General features: G+C 39.1%; 1 protein-coding gene across 2 annotated transcripts; it reads left to right on the top strand.

The window, feature by feature from the left end:
* The first annotated feature begins 665 nt into the window (after positions 1–665).
* POU1F1 (POU class 1 homeobox 1) lies at positions 666–19,123 on the top strand. 2 transcript variants are annotated; one of them, XM_016196555.2, is made up of 6 exons: positions 666–807; positions 3,525–3,596; positions 14,227–14,448; positions 16,842–17,006; positions 17,986–18,046; positions 18,913–19,123. In XM_016196555.2, exons 1-6 carry the CDS (start codon positions 666–668, stop codon positions 19,121–19,123), a joined length of 873 nt encoding a protein of 290 aa, XP_016052041.1. The 2 variants fall into 2 exon arrangements, with proteins under 2 accessions (XP_016052041.1, XP_016052040.1); XM_016196554.2 differs by having other exon boundaries at positions 3,447–3,596.
* Positions 19,124–22,751: the final 3,628 nt, after the last annotated feature.

Raw genomic sequence — 22,751 nt, 5'->3', positions numbered from 1 at the left:
TTATAATATTATAAAAATTAAATTGGTTTTCATAGTTTTTCAAAATTGCATCATCGAGTGTGAATTAGTAGTTATGTATTCATTTTCATATTTAGTCTTCTATGCTTCTTCCGATTTAAACTTAAATATTCATAATTTCTTAAATTGACGTAATATGTTCTCTTGTTATTTTGCAAGTTTAATGGAAACTTATCAAAAAAGGAAAGCTGTCATATAGATAAATTTGTCATTTATATATGTGTTGGTAACACAAAGACACCTATTTTTCAATTTATTGTAGCATTATTTCTTTGAGGCACACTTTTTTAAGTTTTTATTTCTTTCTAAAAGGTCTGAATTACTGAAGCTGTCAGAAAAAGTTTCAGATTTCTCCCTTGCCCTCAGTCTATACCCAGAACCAGCTTTACTCTTGGGCATGGATTATGTTTGAGTTAGAAGGAAGGCAGTTCAGATTGATAAAGCAATACCCCTGGGAAAAGACGATTAACATGTATAAAGGGATTTCCCTGCAGTATAAATACCAGCACGCGCCCTCTTGGTGCTTCAGAGCCTTCCTGATGTATATATGCAGGTCGTGAGATTTGAAGCAGCCCTTTGAGGCAGTAATATAATAAAACTCTGATTTGGGAGCAACAATTCTCCTAATTTTCCTACTGTCTGTGGGAATGAGTTGCCAACCTTTTACTTCGGCTGACACCTTCATACCTCTTAACTCGGAGTCTTCTGCAGCTCTGCCTCTGCTAATGCACCACAGCGCTGCCGAGTGCCTACCGGTCTCCAACCACACCACCAATGTGATGTCCACAGGTACCGACTCCAATGCCAGCCTGCTGCTGGCTGGGCCTAAAGAGTTCAGAATGGATGCTTTGAATCTTGGTAGTTTACCATCTCTTTGCTTTTTTTTTAGTTTTCCTTTCGTTTTAATGTGTTTTAAAGTGAAATATTAAGGATATTGAAGTCAAAATGTCTAAGAAAATTTTCAAGAAAGATTAGCAAGTGCAATAATTTAAATTATTTTTGGTTTGATGATAAAGATCTGTGTGTTTTTTTAAATGTAAGTAAACAGTGAATTTGGCTATTTTTAATCCAGAAATCATTTTAACGGCAAGTTTATGGATACACAGCAAAACTAAAGAAATAGTCTAAAATAATTCAGTGTTTTAAAGGTGTAACTTCTTTAACTTAAAAATCTATTTGGTTTTTAGATTACATTTGCTATTATTCTAAAACCAGCCAAATACCTCACAGTAAATACAACTAAGTGATTCCCAATACCAACAACAAAGGATTTCAAAGAATAAACTAAATAATTTTAATAAACTTATTTTTAGCATAATTCAAAACTCAAAAATAAAAACTAGAAGCAATATATGATATTTAGAGCCCAAGAATGAAGTTAAATTTTTTCAAGGCTGAGTTCTGAAGAGACTTCAACCTCTAACCAAGTTTTAATACTTTCTTTACATAACTTTCTTAAATGAAAATTAAATTTTGAAATTCAAATATATTGTTTTAAACACAATCAAATAAGTATGTTTTGCTAATGCATAATTCATTCTTTAACTATATAGTAACAAAGGAAGTGTTTGAAAGAATTATAAATAGTCTAAGTCTTGAGTTGAGTAAATTTCGTCCATTAAATAGCAATGTGCTATATTCATGTTCCACTTGTTTTGGATATACATAAATTCAGCATTGATCTTCAGCTGGATTTTAAAGAATATAGAGATTACATAGCTAGACTTTGGCAAAGTCATTAATTTTGAGATTTTTTTTCAACTACCTAATATTCTCATAATGTAATTTAAAAGGTAATAATGGAAGTACACTCAAACAAATATTTTAACCAAAAATATGTGCTATAAAAATTTTATACTATCACATAGCTAATTGTATATTTTTTACAATATGTCTTTCTATAAATAAGGGATAAAAAGAAAATACATTGTTTAATCTAATGTGTGTGAATATTATTTCAGAATGAAAATAAAATTTAGAATTGAGGTCATGATTTAGCAAGTTTAGGCTCAAAACCCAATTTATTTATTTTTAAAATGTATTTATTTTTAAATAAATTAATAACATATTTAGTAAATTAGCCTATCCTTTATCCAACTTCTCAAAATTAGAGGAAAAAATTAGAGGAATAAAATTTAAATTTTATTAAGTAAAAAGATTTATAATGAATAAAAATAACCTAACTGCATTTTAACTGATAATAGCATTGAATTTATATTTTTTCCATCAAATCATAATCACTTATCCAAATAAGGAATTAGAAATAATGGTTATAAGAACAGCACTTGGGTATTATTTGTTTAATTTTGGAATGCATAGCAAGGTTTTTATGTGTAATCATTACGTAAAATGACTTTAATTCTTTCTACATGTCAGTTATAAAGTGAAAATTTATGCAGATATTTTAAAATATTAAACCTTGTTCTATAGTTAGAGAAAATGTTTTCTTTTCTGAAGAGACCTCATGGCTTATTAGATCGTACCTCAATATTTTCTCTACTTTTTAACATCTCTTATATTTGTTCAAGAAGATATGTTTATATTATATTTATGGAAAGCTGACTACACATTCAGGATATAAAGGAGAATAAGAAATTAAATACAAGAGAAAACATTGGCTAGTGCTTTTATTGCCAATATTCTTGGTTTTTCGTGTTTAAAGCTTGATTTACAAAGTTTAGTAATGTAAATTTACTTTCAAAATACATGTTGGTTCCATGAGGCAGGTAACTATTTATGAACAAGTTTATGTTCATATACTAGGCACAACATTTCTAGACACCGCCACTCAACAATCAACTTACTTTTAGCCAGCTTTGGCATTAGAATTGTCAAATTCACTGTGTGCACGCAGAAACCCACAACCTCAAAGCTTCAACAGCATCATAAACATGCCTTGCATTGTCACGGAGTTTGCACAAACCTGTAAATTTAGTGGGATTTTTATGATTGTATCCGATAGGGGCCAAGTTGCTCTGCCATTTCCTCTCTGATGGAAGAAATCTGTTAGAACAATAACCAAAATAGAGATGGTCCAAGAGTCAATTTCTCTATTCATTCTTCCAGAGAAAAGCCACTTTATAATACCATATTATACAATACTTTTAAGAGCCTGTTCCTCTAGTCACCTGGTTACAATGTCTGTATTGGGTGGCACCTACAAGAATTCTGCAGCTCTCAAATAGCCAAGGTCCAAACTGGTCAGTCATCCCCCTCTCAGGGCAAAGGAGGAGCAGTGAAGGCTACTGTCCACTTTGGTGATTTATGATCTCATTACTGGACAAACTTTAACCCCTAGTTTTAAGCTACTCAGGGAACGTCCCCCAAATGAAAACAAACAATTGGCATGTAAATTTAAGAAACGCATAAAATGTGTATTTTTGAAATGAAACGAATGTATCTTGAATCCTCGTACATTTTCTTACCAGTCCCGTCTATTTTGTCTTTGATCCAAACTTCTAAATGTTTGTGCACATATTTCTCGGTGACAACATTGGGAAACACAGCAACTGGACTTCATTACTCTGTTCCTTCCTGTCATTACGGAAATCAGCCATCAACCTACGGAGTGATGGCAGGTAAGAAAAGTTGTCTTTACATATGAAATTCAGTTTGGGGAAACTGAGATGAAATTTCTGGGTCTGAGGGAATCTTGACCAGAAAGTCAAATGTGTTTCTTTTCTGGATAAATAACACATCACTAGATCAAGACTACTTATTTATTGATGCTCATATGAGGCATTAATAGCATATTTCTTAAGGAAGAGAAAAATCTGACCAAAGGGATCCACTCATCACAAAACTTATGACTTAATTTTAGGATATGGCCAGAGAAAACATTTTAACCATTTAATATTTTAATAGTTTAAATTTTGTTGTGGGCTGATTCTTTTCAGACATTCTTTGATCTTTTCCAATTATTCCTGCCTCAGGGAGAGAAATATTATGGGTGACAATAAACTACTAAGTCTTTATGTGAGAATATAAGTGTGTGTGTGTGTGTGTGTACATGTGCACAGGTGTAATACTGAGAGAGAAACTTTGGATAAAGGAATCATATATTAGGAAAATTTTTTCTTGTATTTTGTTATCATCCTAAGTAACGAAAAAATCAAACATGTATTTATGTCTATAAATTTGAAAAAAAATTGAACAAAGTATTTAATTTACCAATCTTTAATTTCTCAAAATTTCTGTTTTAAACTAAATGAAACATTAAAACTTTAAATTAAAATGTTCCAGGACTAATTAGCTTCTCTTACATTCTATGAAGCAGCATTATGAATAGACCAGTATAATCACATTTATGGTAAAATGAAGACTGATGTTCTTAAATATTACCTGTAAATTATAATGTTTCTTTCTCTTTTTTAAGAAAAATATATCAATTTCAGAGAGAGGAAGGAAGAGGGAGAGAGATAGACAGACACATCAATGAGAGAGTCATTGATCGGCTGCCTCCGGCACGCCCGCTCTTGGGGATGGAGGCCGCAACCCGGGCCTGTGCCCAGACGGGGAATCGAACAGTAATCTCCTGGATCACAGTTCAATGCTCAACCTCTGAGCCACGCCCAGCCGGGCTCTAATGTTTCTTTTTAATAATTAAGAAATAAGGAAAGCCATATATTTTTCTTCGCCTTTGAAAACCAATCATTTATGATTCAGACACTTAGTAGTTAATCAGTATTCATGGTTAATGAGAACAGCCCGCATTGATGATAAACTACTTTCATTATAAAATAGTAAAATAATATGCATTTAGCCACCAAGAGGTGCGGGCAAAATGCTGTCCGTGGCCTCTCACATTTTGATTGTGGAGACAGAGAATGACCAGCACGGTGCTGTGGGCTGCTGTCTGGAGGAGAGGCTTTGCTTTTCATTCACAGGGCTCCCCTGAAGCCAGGTGCAACCTCACCGCGCTCGAAATCCAGCAGCAGGCAGCGGTGAACTGAGGTTAGCATAAAGATAAAATCAGCCACAGACCAAATACTTTAAGATGGATTTTGCTACCACTTTCCTTCCCACCAGATCAAGGCCAGCGCCTACGGGTCTAGTGAGTTCCCGGCTGGCCCGAGAATTCTAACATCCTTAGAGTTTCCAGGACTGGAGTGAACAGGCTTAGGCAGCTCAGGTGGTGCTGCTATAAGTTTCCTGGCAGGCACTCAGCAAACCCGGAGAGACTCCTGTAAAAGCCCTTTAAAGTGACTCAAAGCCTGGGTTAGCGACATCAAAAGCAAAAATGTTATCCTAAGATTTGGAGGTATCACTGTAGTCTAAAAACAAAATTAAATATGTTTGTTACTGAAAGAAAAACTCACCATAGCAAGCACATAGATTATATCTGAATATTTTTTGAGAGTTATATTATTAAAGTGTGATATGCTTTCTAATTTGTTAGAACGTCACTATTTTGACTTATATTCAGTATTAGCATTTATTTGCATCACGGCAGATTAAAGTCAGAGAATCTGAACTACCTGCCTTCATCCCCAGAGAAGCTACACAAATTGAGTTATAAAACACAGGAATTCAGAAATAAATTAGCAAAGGTATAAAACACACAAGAGAAACCTGGTTATGTCATTTGAATTTTCTGAGTAGTCTCAAGGTGTTCATCAAATCAACCAACTCCACACAATCCATAGAAACATCTTATCAAGAACAAAGACAGGTTCACTGTCACATACTCCATATAAAAGTGGAACTGCCAAAAGCACTATATTTCAAAGAATGTGAAATTGCTTTGTTTTAATGTGGTTATCTTATTACCTATACTCTGATGCTTACATTTAGTTGAAGCATTTCATTATTAATAACCCACTGAAAAGGAAAAGCTGTAGCCAATATTTTGTTCAAGTTAGTAGGGAGGACTTCAATTATCAGATTAATTCACTGTGTCTCATGGTCCAGGTGTCGGCATACCAGAAATTGACTAATCGGGAGCAATGAATTAGCCACACCATGAACTAATTATGAACCTTCTTCAAGCCATTTAACATCTCTGAGTTTCAATCTCTTCATATTTAAGTTCTGTGTGTACCACAACTCTGTTAGAGTTGAGTTGTGGCTAATTTTTACCAACTCAACCCATCTTTCTCCTTCGGTCTTCTCTTTGGATCCTCTTGCAGCTGAATTCCTTCTTCTGTCTCTTCTGAGAATTTAGATAATTCAACAGCCTGCAACACAGGTAACAGCAACCAGAGAATTATAAATGCCATTCAAAAATCTCCTCTGGATAATCACAAAACAAAACAAAATAACAGCAAACACTCCCAAAGCTTTGATTCTTGGTATCTGAGATTGTTTCTGTTCTCCAAGCTCCATGGACTGTCAATCCTGCCCACGCACCCACCTATGAAACTGAGCAAATCAGCTTCATGGGAATGAATGTTTAACCCATTGGGGTTATATTACGTAATGGCCAAACCAAGGCCTGGTATGAGAGTCTTTGTGTAAAAATTAATTTTAAGAGGAAAGCAAAATAGCTGAGGTTTGGGAACCAATGAAGAAGATGAATGTCCATTTTGTTTTTTTAATGAGAAGTAGGTAATAAGAGAAAAGAAGACTGTGGCTAAAAGTGCCCACTCCACCTGCACTAATGCAAAAGGCAACAGAAATCAGTTTGATAGTTGACACAGAGAAATAGCCTAGTTTGGAACCCATCTCTTCATTCTCGAATTTAATTTTTCTCTAAGTTGTTCTGGTTGTGCTGACTCTGAAGGAAGGAGTAATTCTGAAGATCTTTTGCTTCTGAGTCATAGAAGGCCTCTCAGAAGCTGTAACCTGATGTATCTTTCCTGTTTCTTAGTTAGTCTCTGTCTCAGCTACTCAACGTGGTGACTGTAGCAGGAAAGCAGCCTTAGGCAATAAAAGTACCAAATAAAAGTAATTTACAAAACGATGCAGAAGACCCCTGATGTATTTAGGTAGGATTTACCAGCACTTAAAAAAGACCACAATTCAAACTTATAATTTTCTTCACATTGTCACGCATGGGGGGAAAAAGAAAAGAAACAGAAATATTCAAATGCACATTCCTGTGTATGTCCACAGCAAGGCAGAGTATTTTGCTTTGTTTCTCTATTTCCCATGTTTGTTCCTTTAAGGCTTCAAGCCTGTGACCTCAGAGATGTTGTCAGCTAGCATCTGTTAGAGCCACATGCTGCAGGAGAGCAATTTGCCCTGGACCACAGTACATTGAGCCAGAGCCCTGCAAGGCAAGCCCCACCTCTGCATTCCCATTGCCTGCTTTAGAGTCACCTGTTCCCCGACCTCCACCACACAGGGTCGCACACAGAGCATTCAGCAAGGCTGTGGTGGAGCCACCTGCAATGGGAAAATAGAGCTGGGCTGTGAAGAATATGAGACACTTCCAAGCTATTTCGACCAGCTCTTGTCTAGGCTTACAGACCACTTTGCTTTATTGATGTTTGGGAAGTTGAATATGAGACTCACCGCTGCACATAGTCACAGAATCTTTTATCTTCTTCCTTTTTCCCTAATCTAGGCTTTAGAAAGATTTTAAAAATATCTTGCCAAACATGCCATACGAATCACTCCCCACTGTCCCCCAAATACAGGCTCAGATAATAGAAACTGCCCTGTTTGGTTGTGCTTATGACTCATTATGAATTTCTCTTTAGGGTTAGTTCCAGAAAAACTGTGTCCCTGTGGACAACTGTGGACACTTTCACTTAATAAAAAATAAAGACATATCACACATGCTTTCCTTTTTGCTCTGGATGCCAAGCCTTTGAACATGGTATTTCCTGTGCACTTTTCACAGATTCACCATCAAATTTGTTTTCTAAATGTCCATTTTCCCAGACTGTTTATAATTAAAATTTTCCGGAAATAGAGATGGCCCACTTCTAATATTTTAATAAATAATTATAATACATTTGTCAATGTGTTTAAGGTGCAGAAGGCTTTAAAAGAAAGAATTTGATTTACCTGAGTACAAATGAGGTGATTATCTTGATGGAGTTCATTGCAATGTTCATTGAACTTCAGTTCTAGTTCCAACTGGATAGTGAGTTCATTGTGGCATCCAAGGAAAGTCATTTTACTTGAGTTTCCTAAATTTTAAATGTGTGGAAAATAATCATATTCTTCCCACCTCATCTGTTTATATAAGGATAAGAAAATGATAAATATGAAATGAACACAGCAAGAAGTGTCACAGAAAGTTTGTAGCACTGCGTGACTCTGATCAGCAACAATGAACGATCAAGATTGCTAACAAATTCAGACCTTATGGCATCTCATGTAAAAGATATGCAAAAAATTACTTATGTAAAATAAACATAATTTGACATAGGTTAAATGAGTTATCTATAGTACCTTAAAATACGCTAAATGTACAAATCAAACAGCAGCCTGACTGTCTCGTCTCCGCTTTTACTGTTTCTCAGAGTATTTCATCATTAAGTGTATTAGGTGGCATTTGATATTTCTGAATGATGAAAGAAATAAAGGTTCTTTAACATATAAAAGCCAACTCTGAAAGCATAAACAAAAGAAAAGTCTTGAGAGAAATAGTAAGTAGATGCTAAAATAAATGTGATCAGTTTTCTTTTTGTATGTATTAGTGTTTCTTTTACTTCAACTAACAAAAATCCAAAACTAATAGAGAGCTAAAAATAAACTCCAAAAGTAATAAACATTAAAAAAAATAAACTATGTAATAAAGTAAACATTCATACAATTGCTCTTAAAAATTTATCTTGTCCGATCAGTTTAACATCCACTAAAGCATTAATTGGATGATTAACTGACTTTAAAAAGTAAAACTGGATAATTTTGCTTTGCAAAAGTAACATGAAATTTTCTAGACAGGAATGATTTCTTTCAAATCTTTTTCATACCTGTGAAACAGCTACATTTATTGTATGCCTTTTTTGTTTAATCTCTCACTTGTATTGTACTTTGCTTCAGAAAAAGAATATAGTCTCTTGGATAAGGGTCCCCTTTGTAATTACATATTCTCATAAAAATAATATAAGCTGACAGTTTGCTGACTTACACTATTCTTTACTCATTACATATTGATATATTTATGTAAGATCTACATGTTCTGGCAAAATACATTATTACTCATGCCTTTGATTTGTGAATGTATTTATGAAGAAATTATAGGTAGCATAAGCTTGATGTACGTTTTCAGTGTTTCCAAGAATGAGTATTGCATATATTGTGTAATTTATTTTCAGTTTAAATATTTATTTATACTCACGAGAAACAATTAATTACTAAATATTTTATTTATAAAAAAATGTCTTGGTTATACACACATCATTTAATATAAATTGAAGTGATCTCTACAATTAAAACGCAATGGATTGATGAAGGAAACAGAAATAAAATGTTTGGGAATTTGGCCTAGATTTTTCTCTCACCCATGCTCCTCGCTGAGATAGGTTCTTCTCTACTAATGAAGGATGAATCTGTAAGCAATTTAAACACTTTACATATTTTAGTATTTGTGTGATTTATTATTTAACTCACTCAATCAACACCATGCTTTATTATTCATGGGTGATTACTTGTCATATCTAGATTACCCTCTTCCTTTTTACTTATTTTTGCTTCTTAAAAATTATCAAAAATGATTTCATTATCCTGAATACTTTTCAAAAAATCTTGTTGCTGACTCTTTAATAGAACTTTAAAATTACCTTTTGTTCATATCTAGTCACTCCTCAAATATATATTTTTTTCTTTTTCTTTTTTAAATTTATCTTTATTGTTGAGAGTATTACAGGTATACCATTTTCCCCCCCAATTGATCCCCTCCACTTCGCTCCCACCCCCTTCCCAGGCCTTCACCCAGTTATTAACTGTGACCATGGGTTATGCATATATGCATATAACTTCTTTGATTAATCTCTTCCCACCCTCTACCCCTCTTCCCTCTTTCCTCTGAAATATAATCGCCTGTTGCCTGTGTCAATGTCTCTGGATCGATTTAGTTTGTCAGATTCTTTTGTTCATTAGCTTCTTCTTAAAGAAGACCCTTCAACTTTTCCTGTAGTGCTGGTCTGGTGGTGATGAACTCCTTTAGCTTTTTCATATCTGTGAGGCTCTTTATTTGACCTTCAATTCTAAATGATAGCTTTGCTGGGTAGAGCAATCTTGGTGGTAGTTCCATGTTTTTTATCACTTTGAATATTTCTTGCCACTCCCTTCTGGCCTGCAAAGTTTCTTTTGAGAAATCAGCTGACAGTCGTATGGGTGCTCCCTTGTAGGTAACTAATTGCTTTTCTCTTGCTGCTTTTAAGATTCTCTCTTTGTCTTTAAGCTTTGGTGTTTTAATTACGATGTGTCTTGCTGTGGGCCTCTTTAGGTTCCTCTTGTTTGGGACCCTCTGTGCTTCCTGGTTTTGTAAGTCGATTTCTTTCCCCAGGTAGGGGAAGTTTTCTGTAATTATTTTTTCAAATAGGTTTTCAATTCCTTGGTCTCTTTCTGCCTGTTCTGGCACCCCAATAATACAAATGTTGCACCTCTTGACGTTGTCCCAGAGGCTCCTTATACTATCTTCATATTTCTGGATTCTTTTTTCTTTTTGCTCTTCTGGTTGGGTGTTTTCGTTTCCTCATGTTCCAAATTGCTGATTTGATTCTCAGCGTCCTCTACTCTACTGTTGATTCCCTGTAAATTATTCTTCATTTCAGTTCCTGTAGCCTTCATTTCAAATTTGTCCTTTATCATGTTATCAATTTTCTCAGTTATTTCCCTAATAGTCTGCTTAAACATCCTTATAAACAAAATTCTGAACTCTGTATCTGTTAGCTTGCTTGGATCTATTTCATTTAGTTCCTCTTCTAGAGATTTCTTCTGTTCTTTCCTTTTGACATGTTTCTTTGCCTCCACATTTTGGCTGCTTCCAGGTGTTTGTTTCTATGTATTAGGTAGAGCTGCTATGTCTCCTGGAATTTGTAGTGTGGCTTTGTGTAGTAGGTGTCCTGTAGGGTCCAGTAGCTCAGCCTCCCCAGTCACCTGAGCTGGGCGTTCCAGGTGCTCCCCTGTGTGGACTGTGTGCACTGTCCTGTTGTAGTTGAGCCTTAGTTGCTGTTGGTGTCACTGGGAGGAATTGACCCCCAGGCCAATCAGCTGTGAGGACCCGCTGCAACTACAGCCAGAGAGCTGCTATGCTGGAGACGCCCCTATGGAGCAGGATTTACTTCAGCGGAGCTTTGGTGTTCACCAAGTGCACTCCTTGAGAGTGTCACTCGTGGATGTGGTGGGGTTGTAATCCAGCGTGGTCAAGTCTGACCACCAGGTGCACTGCCTCTGGGCCTCCTTGGAGGTGCAAAGTCAGCCTGTGCCAGTGCCTTGCCCAGGGCCCCCCAGCATGAGCTACACAGCAAACCGTAGTTGGCTGCTACTTGTGCTGGGCTTGGAGGAGCCCAGGAGAGGCCCAGCTATGAGCCAGTGCAGCTGCCGCTAGTGCCAGGCCTGGGGCCGCTTATCAAGCCATATGGGGCAGCTGCTGCTTGTTTGAGAGATTTTAGGAAAGTCCTAAGCATGAGGCTGGAGAGGCCACTTGCACAGAAAAGCCCCTGGAAATGGCCTGGATGAGCCTCAGGTGGGGAGGGGCGGGGCCTCCGGGAATCACGGGGCGGGGCCAAAGGTGTGAGTCAGGTGCTGGCGACGCAAATATGGCGCCTGCCTGCCGGCTGTGTGCGGGGAGGACTCGCTACAGGAGCCATGGCCTCCGCCAGCCCTTCCGCCCAGGAGGAAGCCGCCCCTCCAGCTCTCGCCCGGATCTCAGGCAGGTTAGTTCCTCCCCGAGTGTCCCGGGTCCTTTCAGCTGCTGCCCGGCGCTGGGCTCAGAGGGAGCGTCCGAGTGAGTCCGCGCCGGGCCCTTTAGAGGAGCTGCTGGGCTCCCGCAGCCTCCGAGACCCTCAGGGACAGTCCCCGCTGGTTTCACAGCCCAGAGTTGTGGGGGCGTCTCTTCCCGGCCCTGGAGCCCTGGGCTGGGGGCCTGCTGTGGGGCTGGGACCCCTCCCTCCTCCAGGAAACCCCCACCGCTGAGATTCCCTCCTGGGTTTCAACCGCGGCTCAGGGTGTGGGCCCGCGGCCTGGTCTCTGATTCAGCCCCGACCCGCCCGCGTCCCCGCCCCTCCTCCCCTCTCGGTGCTTCAGCTCCCTGGCTGTGGGGCTTCTGTGCAGCCGGATCTCAGGAGGCTCTGAGTGCTGGTGGTTCTGTGCTTAGTTGTGATTTTGATGGTGTTGCAGGTGCGGGTCTCACCTACGCCGCCATCTTGTTTCTCTCCTCAAATATATTTAAGCCTTATTAAGGTAGTGTATGATCTCATAACTCTGTTATCTGCCTTTGTTAAATTTTAAAAAGACATGATTATTTCCCTTGGAGTTAAACATTTATTGATAAAACAGTCAGGCTTCTAACTATTATAAAATCAGTTTTCTGAGCCTAAGAAATCTTTCCAGCATAGCGCTTAGCCATGCGACTTGATTATAGGAAACATCACAGATGATTTGTTCAACGAGTTAAGAAAACAGAGATCAAAATATACATTTTGCTTAGAGCTGAGCCTCAAGGCTCTTAGGAAGGGGTGTCTTTTCTTTTCTTTTTTTTTTTAAATATATCTTTATTGGTTTCAGAGAGAGAGGAAAGGAGAGGGAGAGAGAGACAGAAACATCAATGATGAGAGGGTCATTGATCGAGCCCACAACCCGGGCATGTGCCCTGACCGGGAATCGAACCCCGATCGCCTGGATCCTAGGTCGATGCTCAGTCGCTGAGCCACGCCCGGCTGGGCAGGAAGGGGTGTCTTTTCAGAGAAAACAAAATGATGAAGAACTTACACTTCTGAGAGAATTTGCTTATTTCTATTTTAAATATTTGCAATTCCCTGCTTATTTCCTTTCATAGCATCTTTGTGTTTGCTGCTCTGGGGGCGGTGGGAAGGAGATAATCCTTTTATACTAAGTTACACCGACTTCAGACGGCTGAAGGGCAGTTAGCCTTGTTCAATAGAGACTGGGCTGCAACAGGCAAAACCTTGTATAGGGACAGGGGTGTGTGTGTGTGGGGGGGGTGTCTAATGTTGCGGGCCCTTCCCTTCCCTCTCCCCGCAGGCAGCCTGGCGCCCTGCCTCTATGGGGGGTGGGGGGAGGGGGGAAAGGGGAGGGGGGAAATGGGGGGGTGTCTAATGTTGCGGGCCCTTCCCTTCCCTCTCCGCAGGCAGCCTGGCGCCCTGCCTCTATGGGGGGGGAGGGGGTTGGGGGATGGGGGAGTGGGGGGGATGGGGGGCGGGGGTGTCTAATGTTGGGCCCTTCCCTTCCCCCTCCGCAGGCAGCCTGGCACCCTGCCTCTATGGGGGGGGAGGGGGTTGGGGGATGGGGGAGTGGGGGGGATTGGGGGGGCGGGGGTGTCTAATGTTGGGCCCTTCCCTTCCCTCTCCGCAGGCAGCCTGGCGCCCTGCCTCTATGGGGGGGAGGGGGTTGGGGGATAGGGGAGTGGGGGGGATTGGGGGGGCGGGGGTGTCTAATGTTGGGCCCTTCCCTCCCCTCTCCGCAGGCAGCCTGGCGCCCTGCCTCTATGGGGGGGAGGGGGTTGGGGGATAGGGGAGTGGGGGGGATTGGGGGGGCGGGGGTGTCTAATGTTGGGCCCTTCCCTCCCCTCTCCGCAGGCAGCCTGGCGCCCTGCCTCTATGGGGGGGAGGGGGTTGGGGGATAGGGGAGTGGGGGGGATTGGGGGGGCGGGGGTGTCTAATGTTGGGCCCTTCCCTTCCCTCTCCGCAGGCAGCCTGGCGCCCTGCCTCTATGGGGGGGGAGGGGGGTTGGGGGAGTGGGGGGGATGGGGGGGCGGGGGTGTCTAATGTTGGGCCCTTCCCTTCCCCCTCCGCAGGCAGCCTGGCGCCCTGCCTCTATGGGGGGGGGATGGGGTTGGGGGATGGGGGAGTGGGGGGAATTGGGGGGGGCGGGGGTGTCTAATGTTGGGCCCTTCCCTTCCCCCTCCGCAGGCAGCCTGGCGCCCTGCCTCTATGGGGGGGAGGGGGGTTGGGGGAGTGGGGGGGATGGGGGGGCGGGGGTGTCTAATGTTGGGCCCTTCCCTCCCCTCTCCGCAGGCAGCCTGGCGCCCTGCCTCTATGGGGGGGAGGGGGGGTTGGGGGATGGGGGAGTGGGGGGGATGGGGGGCGGGGGTGTCTAATGTTGGGCCCTTCCCTTCCCCCTCCGCAGGCAGCCTGGCGCCCTGCCTCTACAAGTTCCCCGACCACGCCCTGGGCCCCGGCTTCGCGCCCCCCCAGCCCCTCCTGGCCGAGGACCCCGCGGCCGCCCAGTTCAAGCAGGAGCTCCGGCGAAAAAGCAAACTGGTCGAAGAGCCAATAGACATGGATTCTCCGGAAATTCGAGAGCTGGAGAAGTTCGCCAATGAGTTTAAAGTGAGAAGAATTAAGTTAGGTAGGCTCTCGCCCGCTCCCCGGCCCAAGGCACTTCTGGTGCCGCGCATTTAAGTTAGTCCGGCTGTGAAAACCCTGCAAAAGCCTTGATTTCCTTGGAAAATGTTTTAAAAATATATCTTTATTGATTTCAGAGACAGAAAGCGAGAGAGAGAGAGAGAGAGAAACATCCATAAGGAGAGTCATTGATCGGCTGCCTCACGTAAGCCCCCTGCGGGGGATGAGCCCACAACCCGGGCATGTGCCCTGACCGGGAATCGAACCACCATCTCCTGGATCCTGGGGTCATGCGCAACCGCTGAGCCACACCGGCCGGCTCCTTGTAAATTTTTAATAGCCTAAACACTTAGATTTTTTTAATTAATGACACTCATTTTCAACTTAACAACCTCAAAATTAGAAGTGGCTAGTTTTCTCCGTATTTTATTCCAATTTTTGAATGGATGAGACATTCATGTTATTCAAAGGCATAAAAGAATATAAAGTGTATCCCTTCTGTTTGTTCTTCCTATTTGTCAGTGTTGTTAGTTTCTTGTGTATCCTTTTAGAGATATTTATGCTTATATAAGCAAATACATGTATTTATTTCTTCATACAGATTTTTTTCATTTAACTAGTCTGGAGAGTTTTACATATTGTTTTTTCTTTAAGATTTTTTATTGATTTTTAAAAAATTTTTTTTTTAGAGAGAGAGAGCGAGAGGGGGAGTGAAACATCCATCTCAGCTGCCTCCTGCACGCCCCCTACTAGGGATCAGCCTGCAGCCCAGCCATGTGCCCAGACCCGGAATCTAACCCGCAACCTTTCAGGGCATTGGACAATGCCCAACCAACTGAGCCACCCTGGCCACGGCCTGTATTAGTTTATAGAGAGGTGGTTTTGTTTTTTTCTAATAGATCTGTTTTATCCCATTTTACATTTATTTTACCTCCCCTACAGATGGTAAATTTATGTGATCAATATTATTCTGCTAAAAATAATGCGACAATAATTAACTTCATAAATGTCATTTTGTACCTACACAAATATATGTCTAAGAGAAGTGTTAAAAAAATTGCTAGATCAAAGAGTATTCATACCTGTAATTTTGACAGATGTTGTCAAATTTGTCTGTGTAGACGTTGCACCAAATTTTACTGCCGTCAGTAGTGTCTTTTGCAGCCCTCAGAAAATGACCTCCATGAAGGCAGGAGTTTATTGTTGATTTGTTTGTTTTTGTTTTCTCCTTAAGGACATAGCCTCAGCACTTAGAACAGTGACTGATACATAAATAGTTGTTAAAGGAAAAATATGCAATTAATCTTTTGGATCTTTGAAAATCAAATAGGTCAAAGTCAACCTTGGGGTAGTTTCACTTTAAATTTCTAAGTGACGATTCGAAAGTGTTCTTTCATGTGCTTGACAGTCATTTATAATTTCATTTCTGTGAATTATCTGATCATAGCTTTTATTCACTTTCTATTGAAAAGTGTTTTTAACATAAAGTAACTGTAACAACTAACAGTGATTTAAATTCATGAAGCAGTGAATTTCTTTTAATGGATTGAAAATGATAATTCAAACCTCCGTACCTGTGGAATGAATCACAGGTTATTTTGTAATAATATTTATCGATGGGTATCATATGCAACCACTTTATGCATACAGGTATATAGCCGTAGGCTTGAATTAATATGTAGTTACTATATGCAGTAAACACGGCAGTAGGCAATTTATAACATTCATTTGCAGTTTGGTATTTATATTGCAGTAATGTTTCAAATTTGATATTGATGGTTCATAGCAACTTGTACTCTAAAAATGTTTGGGACAATCATTGTGAATCTTTGCCAGGAGGTAGAAGAATTACCAAATGATATAATAAATGTGCTTGGAAGTGTTTATAAAATGTTGGGTAATCAAAGCCTCGTAATAAACATTTATTTAGGGAAAGAAATAATAATTTTTAGTTTTATTTGGTATACTTCATCAATATAGTTGATTTTTTCTCTCTTATAGTTGAGATAAAAATACTTATGATAGGACACCATTTATTTTATGCATTATATTTAATATACTGTTGACTTATATATCATCAGATATTTAATAATAATAACAGTACTATAATTTTTAAGTATCTAATGACACATTTAGCCATTTTGACGATAAATGGCAGGTGTTCCTATCTAAATTATTTTGACTTCTAGAAAAAATAATTAACCAGAAAGAATATTTTTTGAAGTGCTGGACAATTTTACACTGAACCTTACAAAGCAATTCTGAATTACCAACAAATATATGCTTAAAAGCTGTATTGAACAATTAACAAAAAAAGATACACAGATGTATGCAATATTGGACCAAATGAATGTTCCATGGAAGCTGAAGCTAATGGTCTCTATGGTCCTTTCGCAGGATACACCCAGACAAATGTTGGGGAAGCCCTGGCAGCTGTGCACGGCTCCGAATTCAGTCAGACAACTATCTGCCGATTTGAAAACCTGCAGCTCAGCTTCAAAAATGCATGCAAACTAAAAGCAATACTATCCAAATGGCTGGAGGAAGCCGAGCAAGTGGGAGGTACGGCAGCTATATTTCTGATGGCTCTGTGATCTTTTAAGCTAAAAACAGTGGTTTTGTTAGGATTAATGCTAAAGTGAGAGGCTTGAGGTTTAGTTTTGTTTTTTTCTTTGAGATGAAAAATGACTCTTGTTTCATCACACTAAAAGAAAGGAAGGCTAATGCAAGTGTAGAAAAACTTACCGAGAAGGTAAACAGTGAGAGGATTCGCTGCATGAGGACAGCTTTCGGGACAGTGCGGCATAGGTGTGAAGTGGTGACATGAATTTTTTTAACACGTTCAGATTTTTTTTGCCTCTGTGCTATACTGTAACGATTGTACATGGAATCATTTTTATAACCTAATACTAGCATCACCTGAGCATTTGCACACAACAGTCTCCCAAGTGAGTAGCACAAGCTATTGCCAAATGAGCAACTCAATGTGATGAAATTATCTGCTCATACTGATGTCAAGGCTGCACAGAGCAAGGCCTGCGAGCACTGAGAGCAAGAGTTCCAACAAAAGCACAGTAGAGATATGATTTATAGACAGATGTCTTTGCAAAGTTAATATTTTTCTTTTTTAAAAAAAAAATCTATCTTTATTGATTTCAGACAGAGGAAGGAGGGGGGAGAGAGAGAAACACCAATGATGAGAGAGTCATTGATCAGCTGCCTCCTGCACCCCCCCCACTGGGGATCGAGCCCGCAACCCGGGCATGTGCCCTGACCGGGAATAGAACCGTGATCTCCTGGATCCTAGATTGGTGCTCAACCACTGAGCCACGCCAGCCTGGCATTAATATTTATTTCTTTATTAACATTTTTACCTAGGGCTTGTAAAATAAAATGGCATAAGTTGCAAAAAATTAAAACAAAAAAATGTATGGTGGTTTTATTTTGTATTGTTTTATAGTGAACATTTGAAATCCAAACCTGAGTTGTTTTTTCAAACCCTACTTGGTTTCTGTGATTGTCCCTCTTTTCCCCATTTCAGCTTTATACAATGAAAAAGTGGGAGCAAACGAAAGGAAAAGGAAACGGAGAACAACCATAAGGTATGCTTCGGAGACAGTAAATGTTACTAGAGGAAGAAAAGAGTATTTTACGAATGGAATAAACTTTTAGTGTAACATAGGTGCAACATAACCTATAAATGTAAGGTGAATATAGCCGATTGAAAAAGACAAGATACATGAAAAAAGCATGGTTTAATAAGTTAATTAGTGAGAAGAAGAGAGCTAGTCATTTTAAACATTTGATGGAATACTAGGTAATGTTTGATACAAGAACACTTTTGCTCAAGTTTTGGATAAAACAGAAACTATCACTTCTAAAATAGTGACTGTTTCTGCTGTACCGTGATATGTGTCTTGCTCTGGCAATATGGTATCTGTGTTATTAAAAATAACAAAACTACTCATCGGTATCTTAGTATCTTCAAGTCCAAGGTGACCTCTTGTAACTTAAACCAGAAAGATTGTTGTTTGATCTCTTTGTAATCTCCCTGAGGCTCACGGAGGAAATGCTAAAACACAGGTTTTGTTTTGGTTGATTAGTTGTTCACTAGACATTTCATCTATTGTAAGTAACTTAAATGATTTCTGGGGGGCATTTGGAAATGCGTTCCTTTCCTTCCCGGGAAGTCAGTGCCCTCTTGTGGTGCAAAGTGGGATACACATAGTCAGAGTTCCTCTATTTCCTGTGACCCCTATGAATGGTGCCCTGCATAAGACAAGCATCTCCAAATATGAGATCATGCGTGCATCTATCTTTGTTGAAGAGTTTTAAAAGTGTTTTAAGAGGCTTTAAGTTTTCATGTTAATATTTAGGATATTCAACCTAACTTAATTTGGATTTGCCAAAAACATAATCTCGCCCTGTTTCTCCATTCCCCTACCCCCCCCCCCCCCCCATCTCCCAGCATTGCTGCAAAAGGTGCCCTGGAGAGACACTTTGGAGAGCAGAATAAGCCCTCCTCCCAAGAGATCATGAGGATGGCCGAAGAACTGAATCTTGAGAAGGAGGTAGTAAGAGTTTGGTTTTGCAACAGAAGGCAGAGAGAAAAACGGGTGAAAACAAGTTTGAATCAGAGTTTATTTAGTATTTCCAAGGAAAATCTTGAATGCAGATAAGCTTTCCTATTGTGTAACTGCAAACTTTTCTATTTTTCATTCCTTTCTGTTCTCCAACAAAAAGAGAAATTGGCTTCAAAAATCATTCTATATCAATAACTTTTGCAGAAGCCTTTTCTACATTCTAAAAATTCAAATTATTTTGATGAATTATTTTCTTTACAATATTCTCAGAAGCCACATTGTACATTAACCCAAAGATACTAATAGAAGTGAAACAATGAATTCTCTCTCCCTATCTAGTTATCATTTATCTAAACACACACACACACACACAGACACACACACACAAGTGTGCACATAGGTCTTTTAAAGTTCCATTTTCCAAAGGCTGTATGTTAGCTTTTTAACATTTCAGTAAATAATGTCACATAAAAATTATCGCCAGAGAAGATCCAATTAGATAATTCCTTAACCAATGTCTTGCTTACCATCAGCTCTAATGGTTTGTCTGAACTCAAGTTTTGCACTTAAGAGCCAGAGGTGTCTTAGAATTTTATTATTGCTTAAGATTTATTTAGAATAAATCTTATCAGAAGCAACACCTCTGAAGCTAACATACTTAGAGGATAGTGCCCAAAGAAATGTTTCAATAGAGATTTGTAGAAACATTCATTTGTGACCTTTTTCTTCCTAGACATTAACTTTTTGATGTTTAGTAATAGAAAATATGCCTTATGGATTCTTGAGCCACAACCTGCTACTCTGTGAGCTGCAACGGTGCAGGGAAGATGTCTGCCTGCTTGCTGTTGTTTCTCCAGTGCCTTGGGAAGTGTGTGCTTATAGCAGGCATGCAATCTTTCATTTCATTTCATTGATTAATGATTTGTTCAACGTTAAATGAAGGAAGGGGTGTGCTGATCATAATGACCACAAACTCGAAGGGTGACTAAACTTAACGTGATTTATTTTTAAAATTTCATAACCCACAGAGTCATCTGGAGTCCTATCAAAAAAGGCTACCATTTTTGGGTTTAATTAGAATATAATTTATTATTAATAAAGTTTGATATACTGAGCTTTTGAATTCAGAGAATTGTAGCTCAAGAAACATATTTATTTAACTTATATAAGAACATACTTCTTTGAAACTTTCAAGTAGAAGCAAACTGTAATATGACGACAATGTCAAATAGTGACTTTTTTTGCATTTTGAGTGTACATCTGATGGCAATGCTTATCTAATTTATTTTATATAGCAAAAATAGGAACAATTAAACCAAATTTTATTACTGATTTAGAATGCTTACTAAAGTATACTGTCCAGTTTCTTGCTTTTTGTGATATTAATAAAGACCAAGTATTATCCAGGTAATAGTCTATGTAGAACGTATGTTTGTGCACATATAATCACCATCAACTGCATGACCAGGAACTTTGATATATTAACAATGAAGTTTTCAGGGGCCTGATCACTTATGCTTAAGTACACACATCTAGTACCCAGGAGGTGTTAAATACCATATACATATAAAGACTTTTCTTATTGAAAATTCCAAACTATTCAGCTATGTAGATGTCTAAATTCCTTCTCTGGATAGATCACCAGCTTAAAACAAATTAATTGGGGAAGGGATTCTTCTGTTTGCAAAAGGCAGGGTGGGATGTACATATATACATGCACACAGAAAAATACATATATGCACATCTTTGGAACTTGCAAATAGAAGCAAAATGTAATGTAATATAAATCTAGATGACTTTTTTGCACTTTAAGTATGAACCTATTGGGAATGTTTAATCTGATTTCATATAATAAAAACAAGCATGTACATAGGCTTGTCACATATAAATGTTTACATCATATTATTAGACATTCACCCATAAGGTCATTCTTTTCAAGTTTCGATACAGCTAGCATTGGGAACCAATTTTTCTCCCTAAAGGAATTATTTTAAATCAAGACTTAATATTGAAATTGCAATTCTGTATTTAGTCACAAGTTAGTTGTAAATGCACTGGTATTTAACTAACTCATTTGTACAAGTGAGTTTTGAGACTATATTTTCTAACTATATTGAGATTTTAATAGATATTGATCTTTTGAAAAAATAGAAGACGGTTAATGTTATTTAGGATCCTAAACTGTAATTAAATCACAAATCTAATTTACTGTGTAGTATCTATGTGTTCCCTCTTTCAGGAATCAAGGCCAAAAGCTGATGTTAGCCATACAGCCTTTTGACCTGATGATCTTGTGAGCTCTTTTGTGGTAAATCTTCAGGAATTCAGTCGAGTAGTCCATTAAAATGAAAAGACCTATTTGTCACTTGTACTGATTGGTACATTCAACTTTACCTGATAGAAGTGGCTGACAAACTCATAGAATTTACCTTGCCATCTCTAACGGTGGAAAGATTTGTCTAAAGAAATATTTTCAGTGTTTGGGGATGGGAGGAGTGTATTTTCATGTTCTAGGGAAGATGGTGGGGGTTGGGGGGGTGTGTGGTGCTCCAAAAATAGGGTACCTGAAATCAGACTTCACAATCCTCAGGCCTCTAAGGCAAATTCGATCCAATTGACTCTTAAAGGAATTAAAGTTAGAAGAATAGATTAAATCCCTCTATAGGACTCAGCTTCTACAGAGAGAAAATTGGAAAGCTGATCTGTTTTTCTATAGCTGCAAACACCAATTCATGCAGAGTAATAGCATCAAAGGAGAAAGTAATCATAGGTCTCTTTTCAGATGTGGATACACACGGTTTTGGCTTGGGAGGGTCTGAAACAGGAGTACATATTTCAATTAGGCCCACAGGGATCAGGCTAGAAGTAGGACTTCTGGGCTAGCAAGGAATGCGCATGTGGCCAGAGTGAGAGTGCAGGCTTCCCTTAAAGGCATTCAAATGCATATAAAATACAGCCCACTGGCTGCCAGGTTCCCCCTCTAATCTATAGGGTCACAATCTTGAGCCCCTTTCCACCAGGCCATTGCCAGAACCAGGTATTCCCCTCAGGCATGGGTCTATAGAGCACAATTACCTGACATGGACATTTTAGGTTTACTTAAGACTAGGAGCTTTTACTAGTATTGACACCACAGCCTTCTACTTCTTCGATACTCTGAAATCTCCATCCACTAGTTTTACATCACAGGATGTGACTGGGGTGCATCCTCTTCAGTAATAGAAGCTGCCACTCTCTTCTGCTCTCTTTCCACTGGCAACCTCTTGTTTGAATACAGTTGCCAAAAATGGGAAGTTAGGAAAAGTTTTAAAAGAGGTCAATTATTTTCATCAAACTCAATGTATGAGAATCCTTGTTTTCCAAACTTAAGGGACCAAAAGGAAGTTTTATTTTTAGCCAAGGAAACCATAACATTATAAATTTATGGTGATTGTGAAAACTGCCATCGAGCATTTTATAAATGTAGCCAAATCATGACTCTACTTTCTCCTTTGGATTCCCAAAGTCTCCTGTGGCATCCATGTTTGACTGAAATAATAGAAATCACTAGGACTTGCCTGTTTAAAAAATATTTTCTAAAATGTTTATCCCCTGTAAGTTCTAGGAAGGGAATTATCAGATCAATTTCTAATTCTTAGGCTTATTCCATTCACAAACATGTCCTATACCAACTAATTCTTAAGAAGACATCTTTTTGTTTAAATATAAGAAGCAGAGTTATCTA

The sequence above is a fragment of the Miniopterus natalensis genome, chromosome 6 (genome assembly GCF_054644295.1).
Source record: "Miniopterus natalensis isolate mMinNat1 chromosome 6, mMinNat1.hap1, whole genome shotgun sequence".
Lineage (NCBI taxonomy): Eukaryota > Metazoa > Chordata > Mammalia > Chiroptera > Miniopteridae > Miniopterus > Miniopterus natalensis.
The sequence above is the reverse complement of the archived record's forward strand: the minus strand, read 5'-3'. Positions and strand labels throughout refer to the sequence as shown.

Excerpts from the sequence above, each read along its gene's own strand:
- POU1F1 (XM_016196554.2), top strand. The coding sequence starts at position 666 with ATGAGTTGCCAACCTTTTACTTCGGCTGACACCTTCATACCTCTTAAC. Across the intron at positions 808-3,446 it reads CACCAATGTGATGTCCACAG|TCCCGTCTATTTTGTCTTTG; the intron begins GTACCGACTCCA and ends TTTTCTTACCAG. Across the intron at positions 17,007-17,985 it reads GGAAGCCGAGCAAGTGGGAG|CTTTATACAATGAAAAAGTG; the intron begins GTACGGCAGCTA and ends TCCCCATTTCAG.